Source organism: Tachysurus vachellii, chromosome 2 (genome assembly GCF_030014155.1).
Source record: "Tachysurus vachellii isolate PV-2020 chromosome 2, HZAU_Pvac_v1, whole genome shotgun sequence".
In the NCBI taxonomy this organism is placed as follows: domain Eukaryota; kingdom Metazoa; phylum Chordata; class Actinopteri; order Siluriformes; family Bagridae; genus Tachysurus; species Tachysurus vachellii.
The window spans coordinates 19,812,269-19,837,009 of record NC_083461.1 but is presented as its reverse complement, the minus strand read 5'-3'; the positions used below and the strand labels follow the sequence as shown (position 1 = coordinate 19,837,009).

The 24,741-nt window shown below is 39.6% G+C and overlaps 1 protein-coding gene across 6 annotated transcripts; it reads right to left on the bottom strand.

Annotated features, from left to right (window-relative positions):
* Positions 1-25: 25 nt before the first annotated feature.
* On the bottom strand, positions 26-24,478 carry LOC132840693 (uncharacterized). 6 transcript variants are annotated; one of them, XM_060862578.1, is made up of 20 exons: positions 24,334-24,478; positions 21,410-21,754; positions 20,943-21,293; positions 20,693-20,797; positions 20,493-20,588; positions 17,879-17,971; positions 17,021-17,095; positions 16,425-16,517; positions 9,386-9,490; positions 8,932-9,018; positions 4,366-4,461; positions 4,033-4,116; positions 2,667-2,705; positions 2,450-2,488; positions 2,208-2,294; positions 1,823-1,918; positions 1,707-1,751; positions 1,557-1,614; positions 1,326-1,400; positions 26-489 (listed from the first exon to the last, which is right to left on the bottom strand). In XM_060862578.1, exons 1-20 carry the CDS (start codon positions 24,389-24,391, stop codon positions 357-359), a joined length of 2,160 nt encoding a protein of 719 aa, XP_060718561.1. In that variant the 5' UTR covers positions 24,392-24,478; the 3' UTR covers positions 26-356. The 6 variants fall into 6 exon arrangements, with proteins under 6 accessions (XP_060718561.1, XP_060718571.1, XP_060718598.1 ...); XM_060862588.1 differs by having other exon boundaries at positions 26-474; XM_060862615.1 differs by having other exon boundaries at positions 344-474; positions 1,707-1,725.
* Positions 24,479-24,741: the final 263 nt, after the last annotated feature.

The following is a 24,741-nucleotide window of genomic DNA, read 5'->3' as shown; positions in this document are numbered from 1 at the left end:
AAAAAAAGACAGTGATGAAACAATATTAATGAATTTATTTTTGTTTTATTATTATTATAAGAGACCAGGAAGGTCCATATTGCTGAATTCTAGATCCAGTACAATACATGAGATTTGGTATCAATAACATAAAACAATCAACATGAAACACTGTATTTCTGTTACACAAAATATTACTCTGTAAACTTTGATATATAAAGTAAAAAAAATCTATATACATATATCCCACATTTCATGTTTTTACATTTTTAAAAATGAACCAGATTTTTTTTCCAAAAACAATAAATACACTTTTACTACTTCCTGCATCATTAAAAAAGTAATTAGCAAGCAGGTTACTAATGAAATACACAACATTATGTCATCTTCAATGAGGTGTGACTACGGCCAATTTGGTGTTCTGGAGCACTCTGGTGTGTCTCTTCGTTATACCACGATGAAAAGGACAACAGCCAGAACTCAGGATTCACCATTCTACAGTGAGAAGGACTGTTTGCATGTGAGGAGAACCTTTAATACAGTTGCTCTGTACATTTCATTAGTGAGCATCTTAGCAAATTCAGTCCAAGGTCAGACTGTTTAATGTTCAAACATAAAAATAGAACCCCAAAATCAACATCCTATACTGTAGGTCTCTTTAAGCAGATTAAACCAACTGTGAAGCCTGGTGGTGGAGGGGTTAAGGTTTGGGTTTGTTGAGCTACAGGACCTGGGAATTGTGCAGACAGTAAGACAGTTGATTAAATCAATTTTATTACTAGAATATTCCTGAGACAAACATAAGACCATCTGTCCAGAGGTTAATCTGAGTTGGAATAATGCCTGATGTTCAGAATGTTCATGTTTAGGGGAAAAAATTGTTACATGTTGAAATCTGTTGTGTTTTTTTAATCTCTTGAGTTTGTTTCTAAAAGATTTTGAGAAAGAAACAAAATTATTTAATGTTGTTTTCCCCAAAACAGCAATAAAACAGATCCTTTTTTTATCTCTGGAGTTGCATAATCTAAACAACTAACAAAATCATTGCAGAAACCAGGTAAATGTACTTTGTCAATCTTCTGGCTTTTTGTTTGATGCATTTTTGCTAGTAACAAAAGGGTGAAGGTTATTCTTGAGTAAAAATATATGATAAGCCCAACATAATAAGAAAATGCATCACTCTGTCTATTCTTATTAACTTATGGAGATACAGTATGCAGCTGAACATATGATAAGTATAAATGAATTGTGGATCAGGTTTTATTGTTTTATTCTTTTTCAATCTCTATGTAGTTACAGTATATACACAATTACTGAAGAATAAAAGGATGTGGGACATTTCTTACCTGCTAAGACCCTGAGGGCTGAGGAACAGAAGCCAGATTCTGCAGTTCATGTTCATTACATTGTGGAGGTGAATCCTGTGTTAAAGATGAGACATTATTTTTAGGAAATGTTCTGCTTATTTGTCTCATATGAAAGTAGAAACTGACAAAAGTTAATGTTTTTAACCAGTTTTTGATTAGATTTGCTTCTATTTATTCTATGTTAAATATTCCACAAAGTCATATACTGACCCTCTGTCTCTGTATACACACACAAAGCTGTCGCAGATTCTCCATGTCTTTTCTAAATCTGTAATAATGAAAATATAAAATTTTCTATATATTTTCTATTATATTTTATATCGTTCTATATATTTATATCCCTTAAAAATACACACATACCTTTCTCTTTTCTTCTTCCCTTCGTGAAAGACAAACCATGACAGTCTTTTAGAACAGAAATTAATCATGTTTAGAGTGAACACAAGTACTAAACAGATCCAGTAGATTATACTTACAGAAAGCAGATATTTGTAAAGTAAGGTAGCACACAGCAAATACGCTTTCAGTTGGTAGGAGAATAAGTCGCAGATCCACTGTCCGCTCACCATTTCCTGTTTATAATTATGAGTGGAAAAGAAAAGAAAGTTCCATATGTATATATTAACTGGAATGATTTCAGAAATATTGTTGTGTTTAATATCATATTTATCTGTCAGTAATTTATTATTATTATTATTATTATTATTATTATTATTATTATTATTATTAATAATAATAATGATAACAACAACAACAATAATAATAATAATAATTATTATTATTATTATTATAATAATCTTTTTTTTTTCAATAATTCTATTGTTATTATAAAAAACCACACAGACCACACAGTTCACTCACGTGCTTTTAGGATCAGCTCTACTGATAAAACAACAGCATTCAGAAACACAACCCCCACTGTACCAAACATGAACACAACCAAATGAGCTGCAATACAAATACAAGAGAATTAGAGAAAACATTAACTTTTCCATTTCAACTTGTAATTTAGTTTAAAGGTCTTTTATGGCTTGATGTTAACTCAGATAACCATTGATTGAGGCATAGCACTGTACTGTGGCAGAAAATAACTTTGTACTCACATCGCTGTGTTCCTGTGTTTCTGGACTCAGATTGGTGTGCTGTGGATAATAAAGCAAAACCACTGGTCAAGTCTGTGATCATAGAAACAAAATCTTTTTATTGTTCACTTCTTAATGATGAACTAATTATGTGTATTTCATTAGTACCCAGGCTGCTAAATTTCCTGTATTGATTGTGGAAGTAGGAAGGGTCTGCTTATTTTAACTTTGTACTCACATCGCTGTGTTCCTCTGTTTCTGGACTCAGATTGTTGTGCTGTGGATAATAAAGCAAAACCATTGGTCAAGTCTGTGATCATAGAAAAAAAATCTCTTTATTGTTCACTTCTTAATGATGAACTAATTATGTGTATTTCATTAGTACCCAGGCTACTAAATTTCCTGTACTGATTGTGGAAGTAGGAAGGGTCTGCTTATTTTTTCAACTGGTTTCTGATGGTTTATGTTTATGGAATGAATAGGTACATGAATAGGTATTAAAATCTGCTAAAGAAATATTTCTCTATAGCACCTACAGCATAAATGCTAAAAATCAAACTCCTGTGTCAGGAAACTTACTGACTTTTACAAAGCATCTTTGTAAAAATGCCATTTTACACAACAATGCCATCTTACACTACTCGAGACTCATTCTATAAATGTTAAAGAAATGTCTCCTAATAGAAAACGACATGAATAATTATATGTCTTTATTTCTACTCTTGTGGAATCCCTCAGTCGTCTATTCTTAGACCGAAGCTATTTTCCCTGTACATGCATCCATTGGGGTCCATTCTTAGGAAGTATGACATTTCATTTCAATGTTATACAGATGACACACAATTTTATCTGCCATTGAATCAATGCGATACCAGCTCTCCAAATTTATTGCTAGACTGCCTAAAAGATATCAAAACATGGATGGGCTTGAATTTTTTATTCATATAAATATTTATAAATACTCAGGTCTGTACAATTATAGAAAATTAAGCCATTCTTTTTGATTTGAGAATTGACCTCAGCAGTAGTCTATGTATTATTTTTAAAAAATATATTATTAAGGTGTGACAACATATAGCACATGCCACGTGTATGCTGCTTAATATTGGAGTAACAGTTAGACCAATCAAGTTAGTATCCTTCTGTGTAATGAACAAAACCAGACATATCCCATCTTCATTCAGCTTAAACTGTTCTACATGGAAGCAAATGCTAATGATATGTGGTCTGTACTATAGAGGAGATGCCCTGAGGGGGATTAAAATCTAGAGAATCTGTTCTTTTGTGCTTGTTAATAAAGAGTACTGCTGATTAAAATTCATTAGCTGTAACTCATAGACTAAATGTTTTAACAGGAAAATCAACATATAAAATTCCCCATTTCCAAGACATTCCCCATTAACAAATGACATGCACATTTCTACACCAATCTGTATGCACTCTACTCTGTATTGTTCTCTGAAAAAACTTGTGTTGTAAAACCTATGGTTTCATTTTATTGTAGTTTTAACCCTTTCTGTTGAATTGATTTTAATGTATTAGCTTTTAAAAATGTGATATTAAAATAAAAGGCATTTGAAAAAGATTTAAAAAGTAAGTAATACCTGGTAAATAGTTTAAATGTCTAAACAGTGTTATCAAGGTCAGGATGTGGAGGAACGCAGTCACACAGACCAATGCATCACGTTCTACGAAAAAAATATATACATATTTACTCCAGTGTAATCATGGCACTTTTGTTACCTGAATGTTCAGTGTACAAATAATTCACTAAACTGCAGTAAAACACATTTAAAGCTAAAACAGATTAGCTTTCTGCTCTTAGTTTATTGATCGCCTTCCTATTCAGGAAGCTCCTTCTTTTGTACATAAAATCCATGCAAGGATCATCCAGTGTTAAAGTAAATAAACAATAATGAAACAAGACTAGTACTTACCTTTCATATCAATAATTGCATCATAATGGAGGTAGATTGACCCTGATGTACTTAGAACCTCCAGGATGAACATCACTGATACCCAGAATAAATAATCTACAACAACAAACAGCTCATTTTATGTAGATCTACAAATGCCCCATCTTTCACTGGTATTAGTGAAATTATTAAATCTGCTACAAAACTACAGAATCTACAATACCTGCTTCTTTCTTTACAAATTAATAAATATAATAAACTCTAATCAAAGATTAATTTCCTTCATTTACAAAAATGATAAAATAGAGGTTTGGTCCAAAGAATCCTGGCTTAATTGACAATGCCATTCATCTTCAGAAGAGATGCAAATAATCCATGTTCCACCTCCATGTTTTGCAGTGGAACTGTGGGCTATTCCATGCGTTCAGTCTACTTCAACATGCTGATAGAGTTCAAAAGTTTTTATCTCATCTGAGCACCACTGAGATTCCAATCAGGTCTTAAGTTCAGAAGCTGTGGAATTATATAGAAGTAGTATGTCGTTTGAGAAATGGCTGAAACTGGATTATTTAATTATCTGCTGTTTCCTCAGTGTTACAGAAATATTATTAGAATAAAATAGTGTATAAGTGAATCTGGCATCATCTGATGCTCTCTGCAGTGCTTTATATACCTACTTATTTTGCCATCCTACAGCCTGTTTGCCTGTGGTCTGAATACTTGAAATGTTGGGGCAAAACTTTAATTACTATTACAAGATCACTTCAGAAACATTAAAGGAATGTCCCCCAACCAAAAAAATTCTATTTTTAACATCCTACACAAGCTTAACTTTGGTTCTTTTTTAGATTTAATTTCTTCTTTGTCACTCTCTCTATGTCACTGTCAACATTTTTTTTTTAAATTTTGATTGTGTATAATATTTCATCTGCCTGTGTATTTTATATTAATGCCTGAGTTTTACTGCTACTCTCAACAAGCTACCATGGTTACTCAAAAATTAACTAATGAATTGATCTGATGTTTTTTCTCTGTATGTGTAACTTTATATTTATACTAAAAGAAAAGTTTCCCTGGTGGCATGACTCAGTATCACATCCAGTTCTGCCTTTGAGCAATTCATTTCATGCTGAGTTTTTTTTTTTATATTATGTGCTCTCAGCTCTCTGCTCTTTGCCTTTAATGGTATTTTGTTGGCATTACTACATGCGAATTAGTTGTAGTGAGAGTGAACCTGGTAATTCATCAGCAGTCAGCAATCAGAAACATACATACATATAAAGACGCATTTCTGTATTATTTTATAAATAATGTTATTGCTTTGATAGCAAACCACGTAACTGTCAATAAAGTAACCAAATCCAATAAAATATACCATAAACACTACAAAAAGGACACATGCGTATGAATGCTGTTCATAGGTTAAATTCAGCATTTAACACAATCATCTCTCTGCACCTGATTCACCTCAGTCAGTTCAGATTGGAAACAGCATCTCCAGCACCACCACACTGAACACTGGGGCACCTAAGGGCTGTGTGCTCAGCCCACTGCTGTTCACTGACTCATGACTGTGTAGCAATGCACAGCTCAAACCACATCATCAAGAGACCATGATAGGTCTCATCAGCAAAAAAGCCAAGTCAGCAGACAGAGAGGAGATGCAACAGCCAACAACCTGTCTCTGAAACTTGACTCAATAGATTTTTGTTGACTTCAGTAGAGCACAGAGCAAGCATTCTCTTATGAACATCAACATATCCTCCGAGCACCAAATTCCATTAAGTTCACCTGGAGGAGAACTAGATCACCTACAGTAGTCCCTCAGCACCAGCTCCATCACCAATAAAGTATAGCAGTGTCTCTAGTTTTTACAAAGAATTCCATCCAGTCTAACCACATTTTACAGAGGGACCATCAAGAGCATCCTGGTTTGGGAATTGTACCATCTTGACCCTGCAAGACACTGCACCGGACAGTGAGGAATGCTGAGAAGATCACTGGAACCCCTTTTCCTTCTTTCACAGACATTTACTCCAAGCGATGTATCTGCAAAGCCAGCAGCATTGTGGATGACCTCTCACACCCTTCACACACACTTTCCACCCTCCTGCCATCTGGGAAAAAGTACAGATGCATCCAGGTCTCACAACCAAACTGTGTAACAGGCTCATTGATCAGGCCATCAGACTCCTCAATACCCAGAACAGAGCTAAACTGAAGTCACACACACACCCCCACACATACACAAATTGGGCATTGCATTTCATTAGGCCTCCAGAAAAAAAAGCTACATATTTGTAAGTATTTCACACTTTTGATATGCCTTTGCCTAGCAGAGGGCAAAACATGATCTACCGAAATGATGCTACACACACGCGCACACACACACACACAAGCATTGTGCATTGCATTTCATTGGGCCTCCAGAAAAAACAAAAGCTACACATTTGTAAATATTTCACACTTGTTATATGCATTTGTCCTGCTGGGGCAAAATCTGATCTACAAACAAGCTTCACACACACAAGCACACACACACTCACACACACACACACACACACACACACACACACACAAGCATTGGGCATTGCAATTCACTGGGCCTCCAGAAAAAACAAAAGCTACTCATTTGTAAATATTTTGCACTTGTAATATGAATTTTTCCAGTTGGGGCAATATATTCTCTACCAACAAGCTTTACACACACACACACACACACACACACACACACACATTGGGTATTGCATTTTATTAGGCCTCCAGAAAAAACAAAAGCTACTCATTTGTAAATATTTCACACTTGTAATATTCATTTGTCCAGCTGGGGGCAACACCTTCTCTACCAACAAAGCTTTACACACACACACACACACACACACACACACACACACACACACACACACACACACACACACACACACATTGGGCATTGCATTTTATTAGGCCTCAAAAAAAAAACAATCATTTGTAAATATTTCACACTTGTAATATGCATTTGTACAGCTGGGGGCAATATCTTCTCTACCAACAAGCTTTACACACACTCACACACACATACACACACAGATAAAATAGACATTACTAAACACAACTAAAACAAAATGCATGGTTTTCGATAGAAATCTACCACATGTTGAACATCTGCCTAAAATTTTATCTTTGGATGGGTCTGAACTAGATTATGTGGAATTCTATAAATACCTTGGTATCTGGCTGGTCAGAAAGGATAAATGGTCAGAAAGGTTAAATCTCGCATTTTTTTTCTTTATCGTAACAAATCTTCTTTTACCCATTCTTCTAAGCAAATTTTGGTCAAGACGACAGTGCTTCCAGTATTGGATTATGGTGACATAGTTTATAGCTCCGCTTCAAAAACTCTCCTTCATAAACTGGATGTTATTTATCATGCTGCAATCCACTTTGTGACTGGAGCTTCATTTAACACTCACCATTGCCTCCTGTACTGTTATTGAATTGGTCTTCTCTTAATTCTTGCAGACAAACTCATTGGTTTCTGTTCATTTATAAAACTCTTACTGGTAAAACTCCCTTGTATTTACAGTCCCTTCTTAATGTTAATAATAAAAGTCGTAATCTGCACGCTAGCCGATTTATTAATTTTTGCATTCCTAAAGTCTGTACGTCCTTTGGTCGATGCTCTTTTCAGTTTTCTGCTGCATATGATTGGAATCACCTGCAGCAGTCTCTTAAGCTTAGTTCATTTATATCGCTTTCTTCCTTCAAATATTCAATTCAGTCACTAATTCACGATCACTGTACTTGGTTTTAGTTTTTTGTTTGTTTTTACATGTCATTGTTTATAGCTGTGTTTGTGTATTGTATTTTTTTTGTTGCCTCTTTGTCAGGTCGTCATTTTAAATGAGAACTGGTTCTCAATTGACTCACCTGGTTAAATAAAGAAAGAAAAAAATTACAGGTGTAAAATGTTCACAAATGTAAGGCTGATCACACAGAATGGTAATAATTGTATAATTTTTGATTTAACAAAACATCCTCACTTACACTGTGTAGGACAATACAATGGTCAGCGCTGCTCTCTGTGCGACTGTATTGTGTTTTGTAGTGTACTGTTTGTATTGTACTCTTTGTTTTGCACTGTCTCTTGTCATAACACTGCCTGCACAAGTTTGTACGCATGCACTTTATGTGGAACTGAGTGATTGTACTTAGTCTCTAATTCCTTGTTGTCTTATGGAACATAATGTCTTTATGTATAATGTTATAAAATTTTACTGTAGTATCTAAAAATGAAAGTTACCACAGAACACAAAACCAAGAAACACAAAACCAGAAACACAAACTGAAAGCGGAATAAAAAACAGAAAATCTCTGCAAAAGACAAGCACAGCAGGAGTTACAGGTGCAAAGGCAAAAAGCATAACAGAGGATCGAGCAGGGCAAACATGCTTGAATACACAAAACATAAACAAAAGGCACAAAAACACAGTAATATAAAAAGAAGGATATGGATTTATAGAACACAAAATGTAATGTAATGTTCGTAATGTTTGACTGTCAAAAATAAATAATCTAAAACAGGTAAGTATTACATGATGTACTTACTCCAACGTTTGGGAATATTACAAAAAGAAATCCAAAACAATTGCAAGGTTGGAAAGAATAAAGTGAAAATTGCTGCAGCCAAATTTACTGAAAAACAGAGAATAATTAGAGTTATTGGGGTTATAGAGAAATATAAAACTTTTGCTTGAAATATACAACTAATTCTCATGCTAATTACAGTAATATAAAACCTATACTAATAAAGTTAATAGGTTTCATTGTACTTATGCTTCAGACTCAGATTCAGATACACAACTAAAACTAATATCTTACATGGTTAAACTGATTCTGTGGTAAATAAATCAGTGGTATAGACAATGAGGCAACAGAATATGACAATATTTTTAAATATTATACTGTATATTATATTTTTAAATTACCTTTAAAAATTGGGAAAATATAATGAAATGTACATCAATCAAATGTAATATTACCTCCAAAAAGTGATACTTACTCTGATGAAGTCCATATCGGATTGTAATAACAACCATTCGTAGAGTATTGCTAAGTTCTATAGCACTGTAGCCAGCTGGAAGAATTTTTCTACAGTATCCTATTTCTGTAAAACAAAGAATTAATAATAGGTTATTTCAGAAGTTTGAAAGGTCTCTTTAAAAAGAAACATATCATTGTCAGCAGCAATGGTGAACCTTATTCAATAATGTATATAAAGCAATTGATTAAACATCTATAATATCACTTTTTAAAATAACTGAATAATAGAAACTGTATTTTTTAATTGGCTAATACTTTAAACAGTGCTGTATTATTTCTGTAATGTATAATTTAATCATTAAAGAAAGTTAGGATTACACTATTACAGTTAGGATGTTACATTGTGATGTTACATTGCAGTACAAAAGAACAGCCATTCAATTAAATTGAATCTAAACAGGTATTATATTTACTGTATGTAGAAATGTTCAGTTTCAGCGTATTAGACGTTTAGATATTAGATTATTATGCTGAAGTCTGCACACTCACTAAGTGTGGATTTAAATCCAGGTAGTGAAAAGTTCATATTGTTTCAGCTGAAACTACAGACTTGTAACACAGAGGTGTCTCAGTGACGCTGCGGTCTGAGGTTCAGCTCCAGCACAATGAATCTTCTATGATTTAGACTCGAGCGAGGAGCAATGTGAATTTCATATTGGTATTTGTTATATTCTGTAATAGTTTTACTATTAGTAATAGTTAATAATAGTTTCAAGTCACTACAGGATTTCACTATTTTGGAATTGCAGAAATAAAATGCAAAATCAAGCAAACTCTGAAACATTCAGAGGAGATTGCAGTTGTTTAAAATTACAGCTTGGCTCAGACGCATAGTATGACTGAATAACTGGTAATTTTACTACATTTTCCCTAAAATTCTGGGCACTATGCACTATTTGCACTATGGAAATTTAGGGGACGTTTGCTGGTTTCAGATTTAATACATTCAACATGGCAAACAGTGAAGAAAGGCAATACGAGGAAGCACAGTAAGATACTTGAACCTCGCTTTATTTTTTTTTAGATATTTTTATTTATATATCCCCTCCTTGAACCGCCACCTTATTGTGGTGGAGGGGTTTGCGTGCCTGAATGATCCTAGGAGCTATGTTGTCTGGGGCTTTTTGCCCCTGGTAGGGTCTCCCAAGGCAAACAGGTCCTGGGTGACGGGCCAGACAAAGAGCGGTTCAAAACCCCTTTATGAAGAGAAATATAGCAAGGTCCGTGACGTCGCCTGGTATGGCGCAACCGGGGCCCCACCCTGGAGCCAGGCCCGGGGTTGGGGCTCACATGCGAGCGCCTGGTGGCCGGGTCTTACCCCATGGGTAAGATCTCCTGTGGGCCCACCACCTGCAGGAGAAACCGTAAGGGGCTGGTGCAATGTGGATTGGGTGGCAGTCGAAGGCGGGAGCCTCGGCGACCCAATCCCCGGACACGGAATCTGGCTCTAGGGACATGGAATGTCACCTCGCTGGGGTGGAAGGAGCCTGAGCTGGTGTGGGAGGTTGAGAGATACCAAATAGATATAGTTGGGCTCGCCTCCACGCACGGCTTGGGCTCTGGAACCCAACTCCTCGAGAGAGGCTGGGCTCTCTACTACTCTGGAGTTGCCCGCGGTGAGAGGCGGCGGGCTGGTGTGGGCTTGCTCATAGCCCCCCAGCTCAGCCGCCATGTGTTGGAGTTCACCCCGGTGAACGAGAGGGTCGTTTCCCTGCGCCTTCGGGTCGGGGAGAGGTCTCTCACTGTTATTTGTGCTTACGGGCCAAATGGCAGTGTAGAGTACCGACCTTCTTGGCGTCTCTGGGAGGGGTGCTGGAAAGTGCTCCGACCGGGGACTCCGTCGTTCTACTGGGGGACTTCAACGCTCACGTGGGCAGCGACAGTGACACCTGGAGGGGCGTGATTGGGAGGAACGGCCCCCCCGACCTGAATCCGAGTGGTGTTCTGTTATTGGACTTCTGTGCTAGTCACAGTTTGTCCATAACAAACACCATGTTCAAGCATAAGGGTGTCCATCAGTACACATGGCATCAGGACACCCTAGGTCAGAGGTCGATGATCAACTTTGTGGTTGTTTCATCTAACCTCCGGCCGTATGTCTTGGACACTCGGGTAAAGAGAGGGGCAGAGCTGTCAACTGATCACCACCTGGTGGTGAGTTGGATCCGATGGCCGGGGAGGAAGTTGGACAGACTTGGCAGACCCAAACGTACTGTGAGGGTCCGCTGGGAACATTTGGCAGAGTCTCCGGTCAGAGAGATCTTCAACTCCCACCTCCGGCAGAGCTTCAACCAGATCCCGGGGGAGGTTGGAGACATTGAGTCTGAGTGGACCATGTTCTCCACCTCCATTGTCGACGCGGCCGCGGAGCTGTGGCCGTAAGGTCTCCGGTGCCTGTCGTGGCGGCAATCCCCGAACCCAGTGGTGGACACCGGAAGTAAGGGATGCCGTCAAACTGAAGAAGGAGTCCTATCGAGCCTGGTTGGCTCGGGGGACTCCGGAGGCAGCTGATAGGTACCGGAGGGCCAAGCGAGCTTCAGCCCGGGTGGTTGCAGAGGCAAAAACTCGGATCTGGGAGGAGTTCGGTGAGGCCATGGAGAAGGACTATCGGTTGGCCTCGAAGAAATTCTGGCAAACCGTCCGGCACCTCAGGAGGGGGAAGCAGTGCCCTGCACACACTGATTACAGTGCGAGTGGGAATCTGCTGACTTCGACTGGGGACATTCTCGGACGGTGGAAGGAGTACTTCGAGGATCTCCTCAACCCCACCGACATGTCTTCCACTGAGGAAGCAGAGGCAGAGGGCTCAGTTGAGGACTCATCGATCCCCCAAGCTGAGGTCACTGAGGTGGTTGAGAAGCTCCTCAGTGGCAAGGCACCGGGGGTAGATGAGATCCGCCCTGAGTACCTCAAATCTCTGGATGTTGTGGGGCTGTCTTGGTTGACACGCCTCTGCAACAGAGCGTGGCGGCTGGGGACAGTGCCTCTGGACTGGCAGACTGGGGTGGTGGTCCCTCTGTTTAAGAAGGGGGACCAGAGGGTGTGTTCCAACTACCAGGGGATCACACTCCTCAGCCTCCCCGGAAAAGTCTATGCCAGGGTACTGGAGAGGAGAATTCGGCCGATAGTTGAACCTCGGATTCAGGAGGAACAATGCGGGTTTCGTCCCGGTCGTGGAACACTGGACCATCTCTACACCCTCACCAGGTTGCTGGAGGGTTCATGGGAGTTTGCCCAACCAGTCCACATGTGCTTTGTGGATCTGGAGAAGGCATTCGACTGTGTCCCTCGTGGTGATCTGTGGGGGGTGCTCTGGGAGTATGGGGTCCTGGGCCCTCTGCTAAGGGCTGTCCGGTCCCTATATGACCGGAGCAGGAGTTTGGTTCGCATTGCCAGCAGTAAGTCAGACTTGTTCCCGGTGCATGTTGGACTCCGGCAGGGCTGCCCTTTGTCACCGGTCCTGTTCATTATTTATATGGACAGGATTTCTAGGCGCAGTCGGGGGCCGGAGGGTGTCCGGTTTGGGGACCACGGGATTTCGTCTCTGCTTTTTGCAGATGATGTTGTCCTGTTGGCTTCTTCAAATCAGGACCTCCAGCAGTGCACTGGGACGGTTTGCAGCCTCTTTTGTAATGTATCTGTACTTGTGCATCAGTTCTAAAATTTATTAAGAGTAATTTTAAAAGTTTCATAAAAAAAATATAATATATAAATAATTTTTTTCCTAAAAGTAACATTATATTGTTTATTTCCAACTGTAATGTCCCCATGTCTCTCTCCCTCTCTTTCTCCATTGCTCGCACACACGCATACACACTGTAACGATGAGTCATAAGGCGGATGATCCATTTGCAGCTTTAATAAAGACAAACTCGTAGTCGTACAGGCAGGGTCAGAGCAAGTAAACACAATATCAGAGAGCAGGCAAAATCAGAATCGGTAAAACAGGCAGAGGGTCATTGCAGGCAGAAAACAATCACAAATGAGGACACAGAAGCAGAAACCGAAACCAGAACAGAGAAAATCAGGAATTGCTCAGAGATTGTCGGAACAGATCAAGACTTCGCACTGGTGTCAAGTTCAAGTTCAGTCTTTATAGGAAGCGGCTGATGAGGAACAGGTGGTGGAGCAATCAGAGTCAGTGGTGGATTCTGGGTGGTGTAGTCCGGGAGAGCTAGTATTCTGGAGACGCTTCTCAGTGTTGGTGTTCGGTGGGCGTGGGAGGTGCGCTGACCGCGACAGAGCCCCCCCCCGCGAGCGGCTCCCGACGCGAGGGCGTGTGCGACGCCGGGGTCATCCTCGAGAACGGGGAGCTGGCTTGTCAGGATATCGCTGGTGGAATTCGGTTGTGAGCGAGGGGTCCAGGATGTCCCCTGCCTTCACCCATGAGCGTTCCTCTGGACCGTAGCCCTCCCAGTCAACTAGGTACTCCAGGTGACCTCCTCGGCGTCTGGAGTCCAGCAGGTCGTGGACTTCTCCTCTTCCGTACGCCTCTTCCCCGTCAAACCCCGGCTCAGTTTGCGACAGGGTAGGCAAAGGCGGATGTCGCGGGTCGAGAGCAAGACCCACTGACCGGGTTGATATTCCGGGTGTGTCCTGCGGTGTCTGTCGGCCTGATCTTTCTGTCTCCTTACGGTTTGCTGTAATTGGCGATGCGCCACGCTCAATGTTTCTTCGCTCCGGCAGGACCAGTCGTCGACGGCCGGTAGGTCAGTGAGCGTGCCGGACCATGGGAAGAGGGGAGGCTGGAATCCCAGGACGCACTGAAAGGGAGTCAGGCTGGTGGCGGGTTTGATGAGGGAGTTTTGCGCATACTCCGACCCACATCAGATATCTGCTCCACTCTGGCAGTAAGAGCGGAGGAAGCGGATGATCTCCTGGTTTAACCGCTCCGTTTGTCCGTTCGCCTGTGGGTGAGGCTAGGTTCTTTCTGGAGGACACTCGGTAGGCGGCGGCGTCTGTGCGTTGGCCTGGGAGATCTCTGTCAGGACGTCCCACTGGATCGGAGCGAGGATACGGGTCTCGGGGATGATGGGTTCAGGCGGTGCGTCCTGGTCTACTTCTCGGTGCACACTTGACAGAGCATCAGCTTTAGCATTCTTGCTTCCTTTACGGTAGGTCACGGAGAACTGAAAGCGCGTGAAGAACATCACCCATCTTACCTGCCGGGGGTTCATGCGCTTGGCCGCACGGAGATACTCCAGGTTACTGTGGTCAGTCAAGACTGTGAACGGGTTTCGCGCACCCTCCAGCCAGTGCCTCCACTCCTCAAATGCTGCTTTCATGGCTAACAGCTCACGGTCTCCCACGTCGTAATTGCGCTCCGTGGGAGATAACTTGCGGGAGAAGTACGCGCACGGGAACATCTTGTTGGCCGGCCCCTGGCGCTGAGACAGGCCGGCTCCGACTCCTGTGTTGGAGGCGTCCACCTCCACTATAAATGGTCAGTTCGGATCGGGGTGGTGAAGGATGGGTGCCGAGGTGAAGCTCTCCTTCAGGCGTTGGAACGCCGAAAGCACCTCCGGTGACCAGGTGAGACGGGCTGGGGCTTTCTTGGTCATGGACGTGAGCGGTGATGCGATAGTGCTGAATCCGCGGATGAAGCGACGATAAAAGTTTGCGAACCCCAGGAAGCGTTGCAGTTCCTTGATGGTCTGTGGTCGTGGACATTATAGTACCGCCTGTACCTTCGCATCGTCCATGGCCACCCCCTCGGCCGAAATGACATAGCCCAGGAACGCCGTCGAGGTTCTGTGAAACTCGCACTTTTCTGCTTTGGCGTATATGCTTTGGCGTTCACGTGCTGAATGTGCTCGCTCTGTTGAACTTCTCCAAAAAGGCGAGGCGAGGACTGGCGGCACACGTGACGGCTGTGGGCGGCATCGCCGGAAGTGGAGGGCTCGGTGCGCCGGTGGTTCCTCACAGGCTCTGCAACGCCGCAGCAAGCTCATCGATGAGTGCAGGGAGTTGCGTTAGCTGCTGGTGTTGTTCGGCGGGCTGCTGCACTTGATCGGAGAGCCGAGCTGCGAGTTGAAAGACCGCTGCTGGATCGTTCGGCGATGAAGTCTTCTGTAACGAAGAGTCATAAGGCGGATGATCCATTTGCAGCTTTAATAAAGACAAACTCGTAGCCAATCCAGCGCCTTGCCGGTGAGGAGAGTGCACACAAAGGCGACGCTGCTGGCCTCGGTCGGATATATAGCGGGCTGTTGTGCCACGAAGAGCGAGCATTGCATAAGAAATCCCTTACACCTCCCGGGATCCCCGTTGAACTTCTCTGGGAAGGCGAGGCGAGGACTGGCAGCACACGCGACGGCTGTGGGAGGCATCGCCGGAAGTGGAGGGCTCGGTGCGCCGGTGGTTCCTGGCAGGCTCTGCAACGCTGCGGCGAGCTCATCGGTGAGTGCGGTGAATTGCGTTAGCTGCTGGTGTCGTTCGGCAGGCTGTTGCGCTTGATCGGAGAACCGAGCTGCGAGTTGAAAGACCGCAGCTGGATCGTTTGGCGGCGAAGTCTTCTGTAACGAAGAGTCATAAGGCGGATGATCCATTTGCAGCTTTAATAAAGACAAACTCGTAGTCGTACAGGCAGGGTCAGGGCAAGTAAACACAGTATCAGAGAGCATTCAAAATCGGAATTGGTAAAACAGGCAGAGGGTCAGGGCAGTCAGAAAACAATCACAAACGAGGACACAGAAGCAGAAACCGAAACCAGAACAGAGAAAATCAGGAATTGCTCAGAATGATTGTCGGAACAGATCAAGACTTCGCACTGGTGTCAAGTTCAAGTTCAGTCTTTATAGAAAGCGGCTGATGAGGAACAGGTGGCGGAGCAATCAGAGTCAGTGGTGGATTCTGGGTGGTGTAGTCCGGGAGAGCTAGTATTCTGGAGACGCTTCTCGGTGTTGGTGTTCGGTGGGCGTGGGAGGTGCACTTACCGCGACACACACACACAATAAAGAACTGTTCAAAATAAAACAATAAATGGTTGAAACACCTACCTTTAATGAGAGCAAGCAGAAGAAAACTTGGTGACAGTAACAGAAACACTTTGTATATAGTGTGTCCTCTATCAAAGATATCCACAAAAATACCTAGACAATTACAAAAAATGTTATTAATGAATATTTTACACAAATACATACAGTGCTTTGTAAACAAAAAGATCAAACATTTTGCTTCAAGAAATGCAGAAATAAAATATTTAAAGGAATTAAATAATGTAGTTATATAAAATATTGCAATTCATACAGTACAATTTTCTTTCCATGAAACTGTAGCATCATCCCAGGCTATACACATATACATAATACACACATAAACAAATACATACATTCTACATTTCTATAAAAATAATCGCCCACTCTTGCTGGAGACACAAATATGTAAGTTTACTGTGTTCTTTGAGAGTGATGATTGCTGCAGCTGAGGCCCTGAGATTTGGGACCATGTACAGTAACATAACACTGTGTAATCAATGAGGTAGCATTCTGTATGCAGATACCCAATACAGAATTGATCCATGGAGTAGAAGCACATTATTTTAAAATTATATTACTGCAGATTATAATAGTGTGATGGTTTCATGTATACTTACGAGAATAAGCAACACCAGTTATCACAGTATACTGTAGTAGAATTGGGAAGTGGTTAATTAATCGGCAGGGAAAATCTGCAATATACAAGAACAGAATTGGCAAGTGTTTCCCAAATCCCACATATAGTCCACATTATTCCCAATTGCCAGCTCCAAAAAGCTTAAATAAAGAAATTAATAGTACTGTTGAACTTTTTGGAGGTAGCAAAAAGTGAAAGGTTGACTTGGGACAAGTATTCAAAATGTGGAAAAAATTCTATGAGATGTACAGGTAAGGCATGAAAAGTAATCAGATAGGTGAGGCATGAGAAGTAAAAAGTTTATCAGATGTGTGAACCTTTATACACACTGAGCTAACAAACATATAGTACTGTGGTAAAGTCCCGATTAAGATTAAGATGCTCCAGCACCCCCACTTTCTGTCACAGTAAAAATGAAAAGTGCATGTGAATTTTTCAACATTTTAACATGACATCATTTACAAAAAATTATATTTTTTTAAATGAAATATAGGTTTACTAAAATATTTTGCCAAAAAGCATAATAAATGGTACTTTTTTTAGACAAAAGAGAAAAATCACAAAATGCTGAGTTCCAAAAACTGTAAAATCTAAAACTTCATAATTAATTGTAATGGTAGCGATTATTAAATGTATTTGTTTCTTGCTCTGTTATCTAACATTACACATGTTTTACAAAGAAAATTAGACAAACTATTTGTTAAAGGATTATATGCTAAAAGCATGTTACTCCGATTATTCTGGCATGGGGTTGGCACCATGAATAAACTGTTACGTGGGTCTCATGACCCAGCAGTGAGAATTTAAAATGGACTTTTCATTGATCATCAAATCATACCTTGAAATGTTTTCAAATGGAGTGCTATCCAAAGAAGGAAAAGGCTCCGAACAAAATTAAGCGCTGAACAAGTTGCTGCTTCTGTAAAAAAACCTGAAGGAAAAATACAATAATGCCGTAATTTTATCATTCATTTATTCATTCATTCTTTCATTCATGTATTTCAGCCAATAAGGAAATTGTTAGACCAAGAACCAACTGACTTTTAGTAATAATGGTGTCTCTTTACTTCAGAACTGTACCAACAACCTAGTAAATGTTATAACAATAAATAGTAAATGTAATAACAATAAATGTTAGCATAAAAGCAGCACATCTGAATTAATTTCTTTTATTGGCAGTACAGCTGTGTGTTCTCTATAATAATGCTGACGGAGATAGGGAGACAACAAGGAGTTAAATATCTTTAGGTTACTATAAGAGAACTCCAGTAACCATAGTGGCACAAGTGACTTATCTTTGCAATGTCCCTCAGAAGCAATATTCATTCACACCAGTCAGGTTTAGCTGTCAGAAGTGATGTGTGCACTGCAGAGGTGGGACTTACTCCTTCTCTAATACTACATCTTTTCTGTTGTTTTTACACTTTTCCCATGATGTCTGAAGAGCTGGTTGCTTAAGTATGTAACCTAGTGAACCAGAGTTAATGTATCCAATGACAGAGACTTAAGCACTACTGTACATCACTCTGGATAAGGGGGTCTGCCAAATGCTGTAAATGTAAATGTAAAATGTAAATCTGCGTCACTGGCAGTATTCAAACGTTAAGACCAGATTCTTCCTGAAATAAACTAAGTTAGCAGCAATTTAAAACTAACTGGTGGTATTCTTAGTCCATCTACTGAACCTGTACTGACATTTCTACTGAGTTACTTCTGTAAGTCACTCTGGATAAGGGCATAAATATAAATTTAAATGTATTTCAAGCATTTGCTTGAGTCAGGTGTTGTGACTTCCAAATTGTATTACAAGCTTAACTTAAAGACCAAGCCTGATTGTAGACAATCAAACTGGTGTGTCTGTTTGAAGGTTCACATGCTAAACCATGGTAGGATAAGTCAAAATTATGTCAAACTTATAAATCCTTAGGACCAGATTGGTGAAAGCCTGTGGGATGCTATAGAAAATTAACACTATTGCTTCTTTAATCCAGTGCAAGACATGGTGTTTCATGGTCAGTCAGCTCATGATACAAATAGTTTGTTTAATCACCTTATCCCCTGTCTTGTCAACATACCAACATTCCACAACAGGTGCACTGGGCAGAGAGTATTTGAAGGCAAGGAGACATAGGCCACTGGTGTGAAAGGATCCTAATTAGGACATCCTGATCACTTAGGAAATAGAACATTCCCTCTCTCAATGCAAAGAAATCTATTTTTACATGCCAATAAATCACTTACAGATATCATTGTGGATGGTCCAGTCCCCATAACCTTGATGGCCCCTTACATTTACAACCAGATTCATCACAATAGGAAGATATTTTCATGTATTTCAACCAAACAGCCTGGGCACAGTGGGTCAGCTTCTTCTTGTACTGCCTCAGATATTGTTTGTCACATGCATGCCCTCTCCCTTCTATGAGGCCAGAAAACATCTAAAGTATATATTCCAAAATGACTTGCCTCAGAAGATATTGGCCTTATCGGCCCCAACAGTCACATTTGAGTTAAAGGTTCCTAGCCTATGTATCTCTAGGACCTGAAGGATTGTTTGGCACAAGTTAAATGCTATGCTATGTAGCCATGTTTAAAAAAAACCTGTGGGTGTCCATTGCCTCATGTGGCATGTGCGTATCTTTCAGGGACATGACAGGGTGAGCCATCATGCTTTCTGAGATTCTATCAGGGCCATGGCTCTGTTGGACACTGTGGAGGTACAGGCTGGGTGAGACATTAATTTTTTCACCCTGCTCTGCCTGATAGGCCATAAGCCATTTTGAGGCATTCAGGAATCTGACTGACATAGCCATTCCTCTGTAGCATTTCTTCGTCAAGGAGAACTAAAGACAATTGACCTTGGATGGAAAGGTAGACCACCAAGTCCTGGGGAACGTTTGGGTGAAACAGAGTTGGGATGCTAACTTGATGCTTAAGGGGAAAAGCAGTCACAATATTCACTCAAACACAGGGATAAATACTGTGCATGATGTAGCCATAGGCATGAAGCATCTGCAGATCCAATGCTACTCTATGAACTGCTGAATAATGAGTATGGAATCCATTTTGCTAAATGAAACAAATGTGAAACAATTGATGAGATACAACTACAACTTCACTTCCTGCAACAATATACTGTCAATATGGAAGACCTAACTTCTAAACATGTCAAGTCTGAATTTCACCCTGTCTAACAAACTGCTGAATACACTTCTACATTTTTTAAAGAGAAATACTGGGACAATTATTATCCAGGACAGAATAAATTGCACCCTTCAGGAGAGACATGTTAATTCCAGGCAAAATATATGTAACCATATGAACAAATATGATTGCTAACTTCATCTAACTACAAATACATGTATTTGTGCATCAATTACAAAACTATAAAAACTGTATGTGTACTGTACAGTATGTACATATAAACTATAAGCAATATAAGCAATACCTACCCTCAGTAACACCCCAGATGATAAAGACAATGGACATAGTAATATTAGGAATAAGAACATGTGCACACTGTACACCTAGCGCTCTCCTGCTGTCATCTACAAACAAATAAACAAACAAAAAGAATGTGTATTAATTTTACATAAAGGTAAAATGTAAACTTTCCAAACTTCTGAAGTATTAAAATGAAGGCCAGACTTACCTTCCTTTTTATAAGATGTGTAAGATAGGAAGCCTAGTATAAGTGATCCGATTACAAATCCAAGAATACACAAAATGAAAATTGCAATATGCAGAAAGGAAAGACCTACGTGACAGAAACACCAGAGTTATTAAAATGAGAGTAATGCACACCACATGATGTTAGTCCTGTTAATCCATAGAAAACTTATTAAGACACTCAGCTCTGCTACATCTTTATAGGTTTTGTGTCGAAAAATACAGTGACTTACCCAGCTGCTGTACCTCCACAGTTGTGTTAGCTGATAATTCCCCAGAGAACACTAAACACATATACAGCCCTTTGTCTTCTGTTCGGACATCCTTCAGTCTTAAAGAGAAGTTTCCTTTCTTTCTTTCTTCATCACTGAAGAATTCTACTCTGTCCACATATCTCTCACCGGTCGACTCTGTCAGGATCTCACCCTCCTGATAGAGCAGCACTAAGATATCTTCATCAGTTTTCTTCCATGACACCTCTTCTATCTTTTCTGGTGTGATATGAGAGTCTACAGAGCAATTCAAAGTGATATCTTCACCTGCATAGGCAGACATAATGTGGGCTCCAGAGACGATCAAGCGCTCTGTAATGGGAATTGTTTGCAATTTTGATTAGAAATAAAAATAATAATTGACCAAGTTTTAAAAATCTAGTATTTTTACAGAATATCATTTAAATTCGGTGGACAACTTTACCCACCAATCTCCTTTATTTCAATCAAAGTTTCTCCAGAATCCAGCTTTGTGTAAACAGTACACTTATAAACTCCTACATCTTTACGGGTCACATTTGTAAGCAGGAGGGAGAAGTTTCCATGAGCGATCTCCTCTGTGAAGAAATTAGCTCTTTCATAATAATGATGGTTTTGAGACTCTGGTCGACTTTCTCCATCCTGCCACAAGTGCACTAGAGTTTCACTGTCAATTCTTTTCCACTCCACTTCCAGTTCTTCCAATGGAATAGGAGTTTTGACAAAGCAGGGCAGCATCACTGAGTCTCCCAGCTGAACAATGGGAGGACCAGGTGGACCATGGACATTGAACCCTACATTGAATAAAAACACTGTTAAAATATGTTTACCTAATGTGTTAACTGCTGTTCAGGTCAGCATGTCTCAATATTCTTCCCACAATTGTTTGGTTTTCCTTCATGTAGGCAATACCAGTTTACATAATTCCCTACAGAACCAAAAGTCCAGTGGGTGCAGTCCTATGCAAGTGGGTGCAACTATGATGGCAGATAGTGTTAATTTCGTCACCTATTTTTAATTTAGTCTTAGTCTTGTGCCAAATGTCCTTGTTAGTTTTAGTCATATTTAGTCATTCACATATCTTTTTTGTTAGTCTTAGTTTTAGTCGACTAAAAGTCTCGTCATTTTAGTCTAGTTTTAGTCAAAAGAAAACTCAAGGTATCTTAGTCAAGTTTTAGTCGACTAAAAGTCTTTTAATTTTAGTCTAGTTTTAGTCAAAAAATTGTAGCTTGACCACATCTGGAATCTATTGTAAAAATAAATACAACGAGGCCTCATTAAATGCAATAATATCAGGAACAGAAGTGTAATAGGTGAAATAAATAACTTAATGAAAAGCCTAAGATCAAAATTGTGTGTGTGTGTGTGTATATATATATATATATATATATATATATATATATATATATATATATATATATATATATAAAAATTACCAACTTAATGCAAGTTATACATGGTATTGCACACACCGTTACTGATGATATTTGGAGCAATATTACATGTAATTGTTAAACTTGATTCCCTTACATATACATTTGGTTTTAAGCCTAATTATTAATTTTGATTATGATGTGATGACAGAGGCATGGGAAGAGGTTTCAGGTTGGGGGGTGCTGAGTTTTTTCTGTCACCACTTTTGAATAAGAAACAATATCAAGGCTATAAAACTTGTCAAAACTCCGCGAATCACAAAAGTATCAGTGAGAAGTTGAGATCACACGTTTAAACAGTGCATACACTCGAACACACAGGATTCTAACCGTAGAGACGGAGCGCACTATTTTCTTTAGCGGAAACAATACAATTGTTTTGAATGAAGAGAGATTTTATCTTAGTTTTTATTTTATACAAAACATTTTCGTCTCGTCTTTTTTCGTCAACAATAATGCATGTTAATTTAGTCTTAGTCAGCGTTTTTGGACAGTGGTGCAGTCTTGTCATCGTCTCGTCTTAGTCATGAAAAAAAAAGGTTGTTGAACATATTTCGTCTCGTCTCGTCTGACGAAATTAACACTAATGGCAGAAGTGCATAACGAAATAAGAAATCCAAAACCAAAATAACAAATCAGACAAACTGGAACAAGTAGGTATAGTTTTGCTAACAGAATTCTTGCCACTGATTGGAAGAGCTATATGTCACTCAAGATATACAAGAAGTAGGAAAATGTGTATTTCCCTCTTTTTCTTGTACTTGTGTGGAGTTCTTCTTTCACTTTAATCCAGAAAATTCCACTGTCAGGGAGATCACAACAGTAAAAATTCCACTGGCAGGGAGATCACAACAGTAAAAATGGTGTTCCACGGGTAGGACTGATGGTGTTAGTCTCATTCAGTGTGACATTAGCCAATCCCTGGTTGTAACTAGTCTTGTAATAAAAAAATCTTAAAAAAATTATTTTCTATTACAGTCTGTTATCAGAAATTCCTCCTCAATGTTTAGATGCTAATGATAATGGCTACATAATGAATATGAATAAATTTGGTGTGTAAATAAATTTTATCTAGTTTCGGAATATAAATTTATCTAGTGATTTCCCTTTTGATCCTTGTAGTGTATCAACAGAGGAAGAACATTATCACTTCCTGCAAATGCATGAACCACACCCTCAATTTCTGTTTTTAACAAATACGTGTTGGATTAAATAATAACAAATCTATTTAGATATTATAAATAATATTTGTGTTTACACATTATAGAAATGTATTTATATATTATAAAATTTATGTATTTATATGTAAATTTAATGTTATGTATTTATATATTCTTTTTTCTTCCTGGTTCAGGTTGATCTGCAGTTCTCCAGGACAAACTATTTGTACTGTCCTCAACATGTGTTAGTGCCTTGACAGTCAGATAAACTCCCTTCCCTCACACGACTCTGAAGACAATAAGTTCATTTGTCCACAGGTTTAATGGTCTGATAATGGTCACAAATATATGGCGATTAAAGAGAGCCATCATTACCGATGCCCGCATGGAGCATTTTTACTTCCTGATTCACGTGAATACCGGAAATAACAGAATTACAGCGACATCAAACTTGCCACTAGGGGGAGCTCTAAACCAAGACTGAACAGTTTAATTAGTACCATGGATAACGTTAAATAATTAAATGGGTTAGCAAATTAAACACAAAATAAATAATTTGTAACATTAAACATGTTCCAACACACTATTATAAGTTTTTATTTATGTATTATATATTATTATTTTCTCTTCCTGGTTCACATTGAGTCTCTAGACGAACTATTATTAGTTAAAACGGAAAAAACATCTTCACTCAGATAAAATCTTACACTGCATTTCAGCTTTGTATAACTAAAAGTGGATTCACAGAGCACTAACAAGCAGAATTATACTTTACATTACCGTCACAGATGAAAACTAACAGCAACAAATAAAAGTACATTTTCAGCGCAGTACCCATTTCTGTCAAAAAAACAACACAAACAACTTTCTCTTTCACTTTTCAGATCACGTGGTTAACGAGAAGCTCTGTGACCCCCCCACTCCCACGCTCACGCTCACACACACACACACACACACACACACACACTTTCTTTCTTTCTTTCTCTCTCTCTCTCTCTCTCTCTCTCTCTCTCTCTCTCTCTCACACACACACACACACGCACCTCACCCTCTGATAACGCCTGAGCATATTTATTGTGTTAATAATCTTTTAAAATTTTATTTTGTAAACAGACAAAAATGTTTATCATCTTTAAATCCTTGAGTTCAGCTCTTAACATGATGTTGCATAACTATTAAAGCTTTGTC

Bases quoted from the DNA above. Each gene is read 5' to 3' on its own strand.
- LOC132840693 (XM_060862578.1), bottom strand. From the start codon at position 24,391: ATGGGTACTGCGCTGAAAATGTACTTTTATTTGTTGCTGTTAGTTTTC. The intron at 9,019-9,385 runs GTAAGTATCACT...TCTGTTTTTCAG, and splicing joins CCGATATGGACTTCATCAGA to TAAATTTGGCTGCAGCAATT. The intron at 1,919-2,207 runs GTGAGTGAACTG...AATTATAAACAG, and splicing joins AGAGCTGATCCTAAAAGCAC to GAAATGGTGAGCGGACAGTG.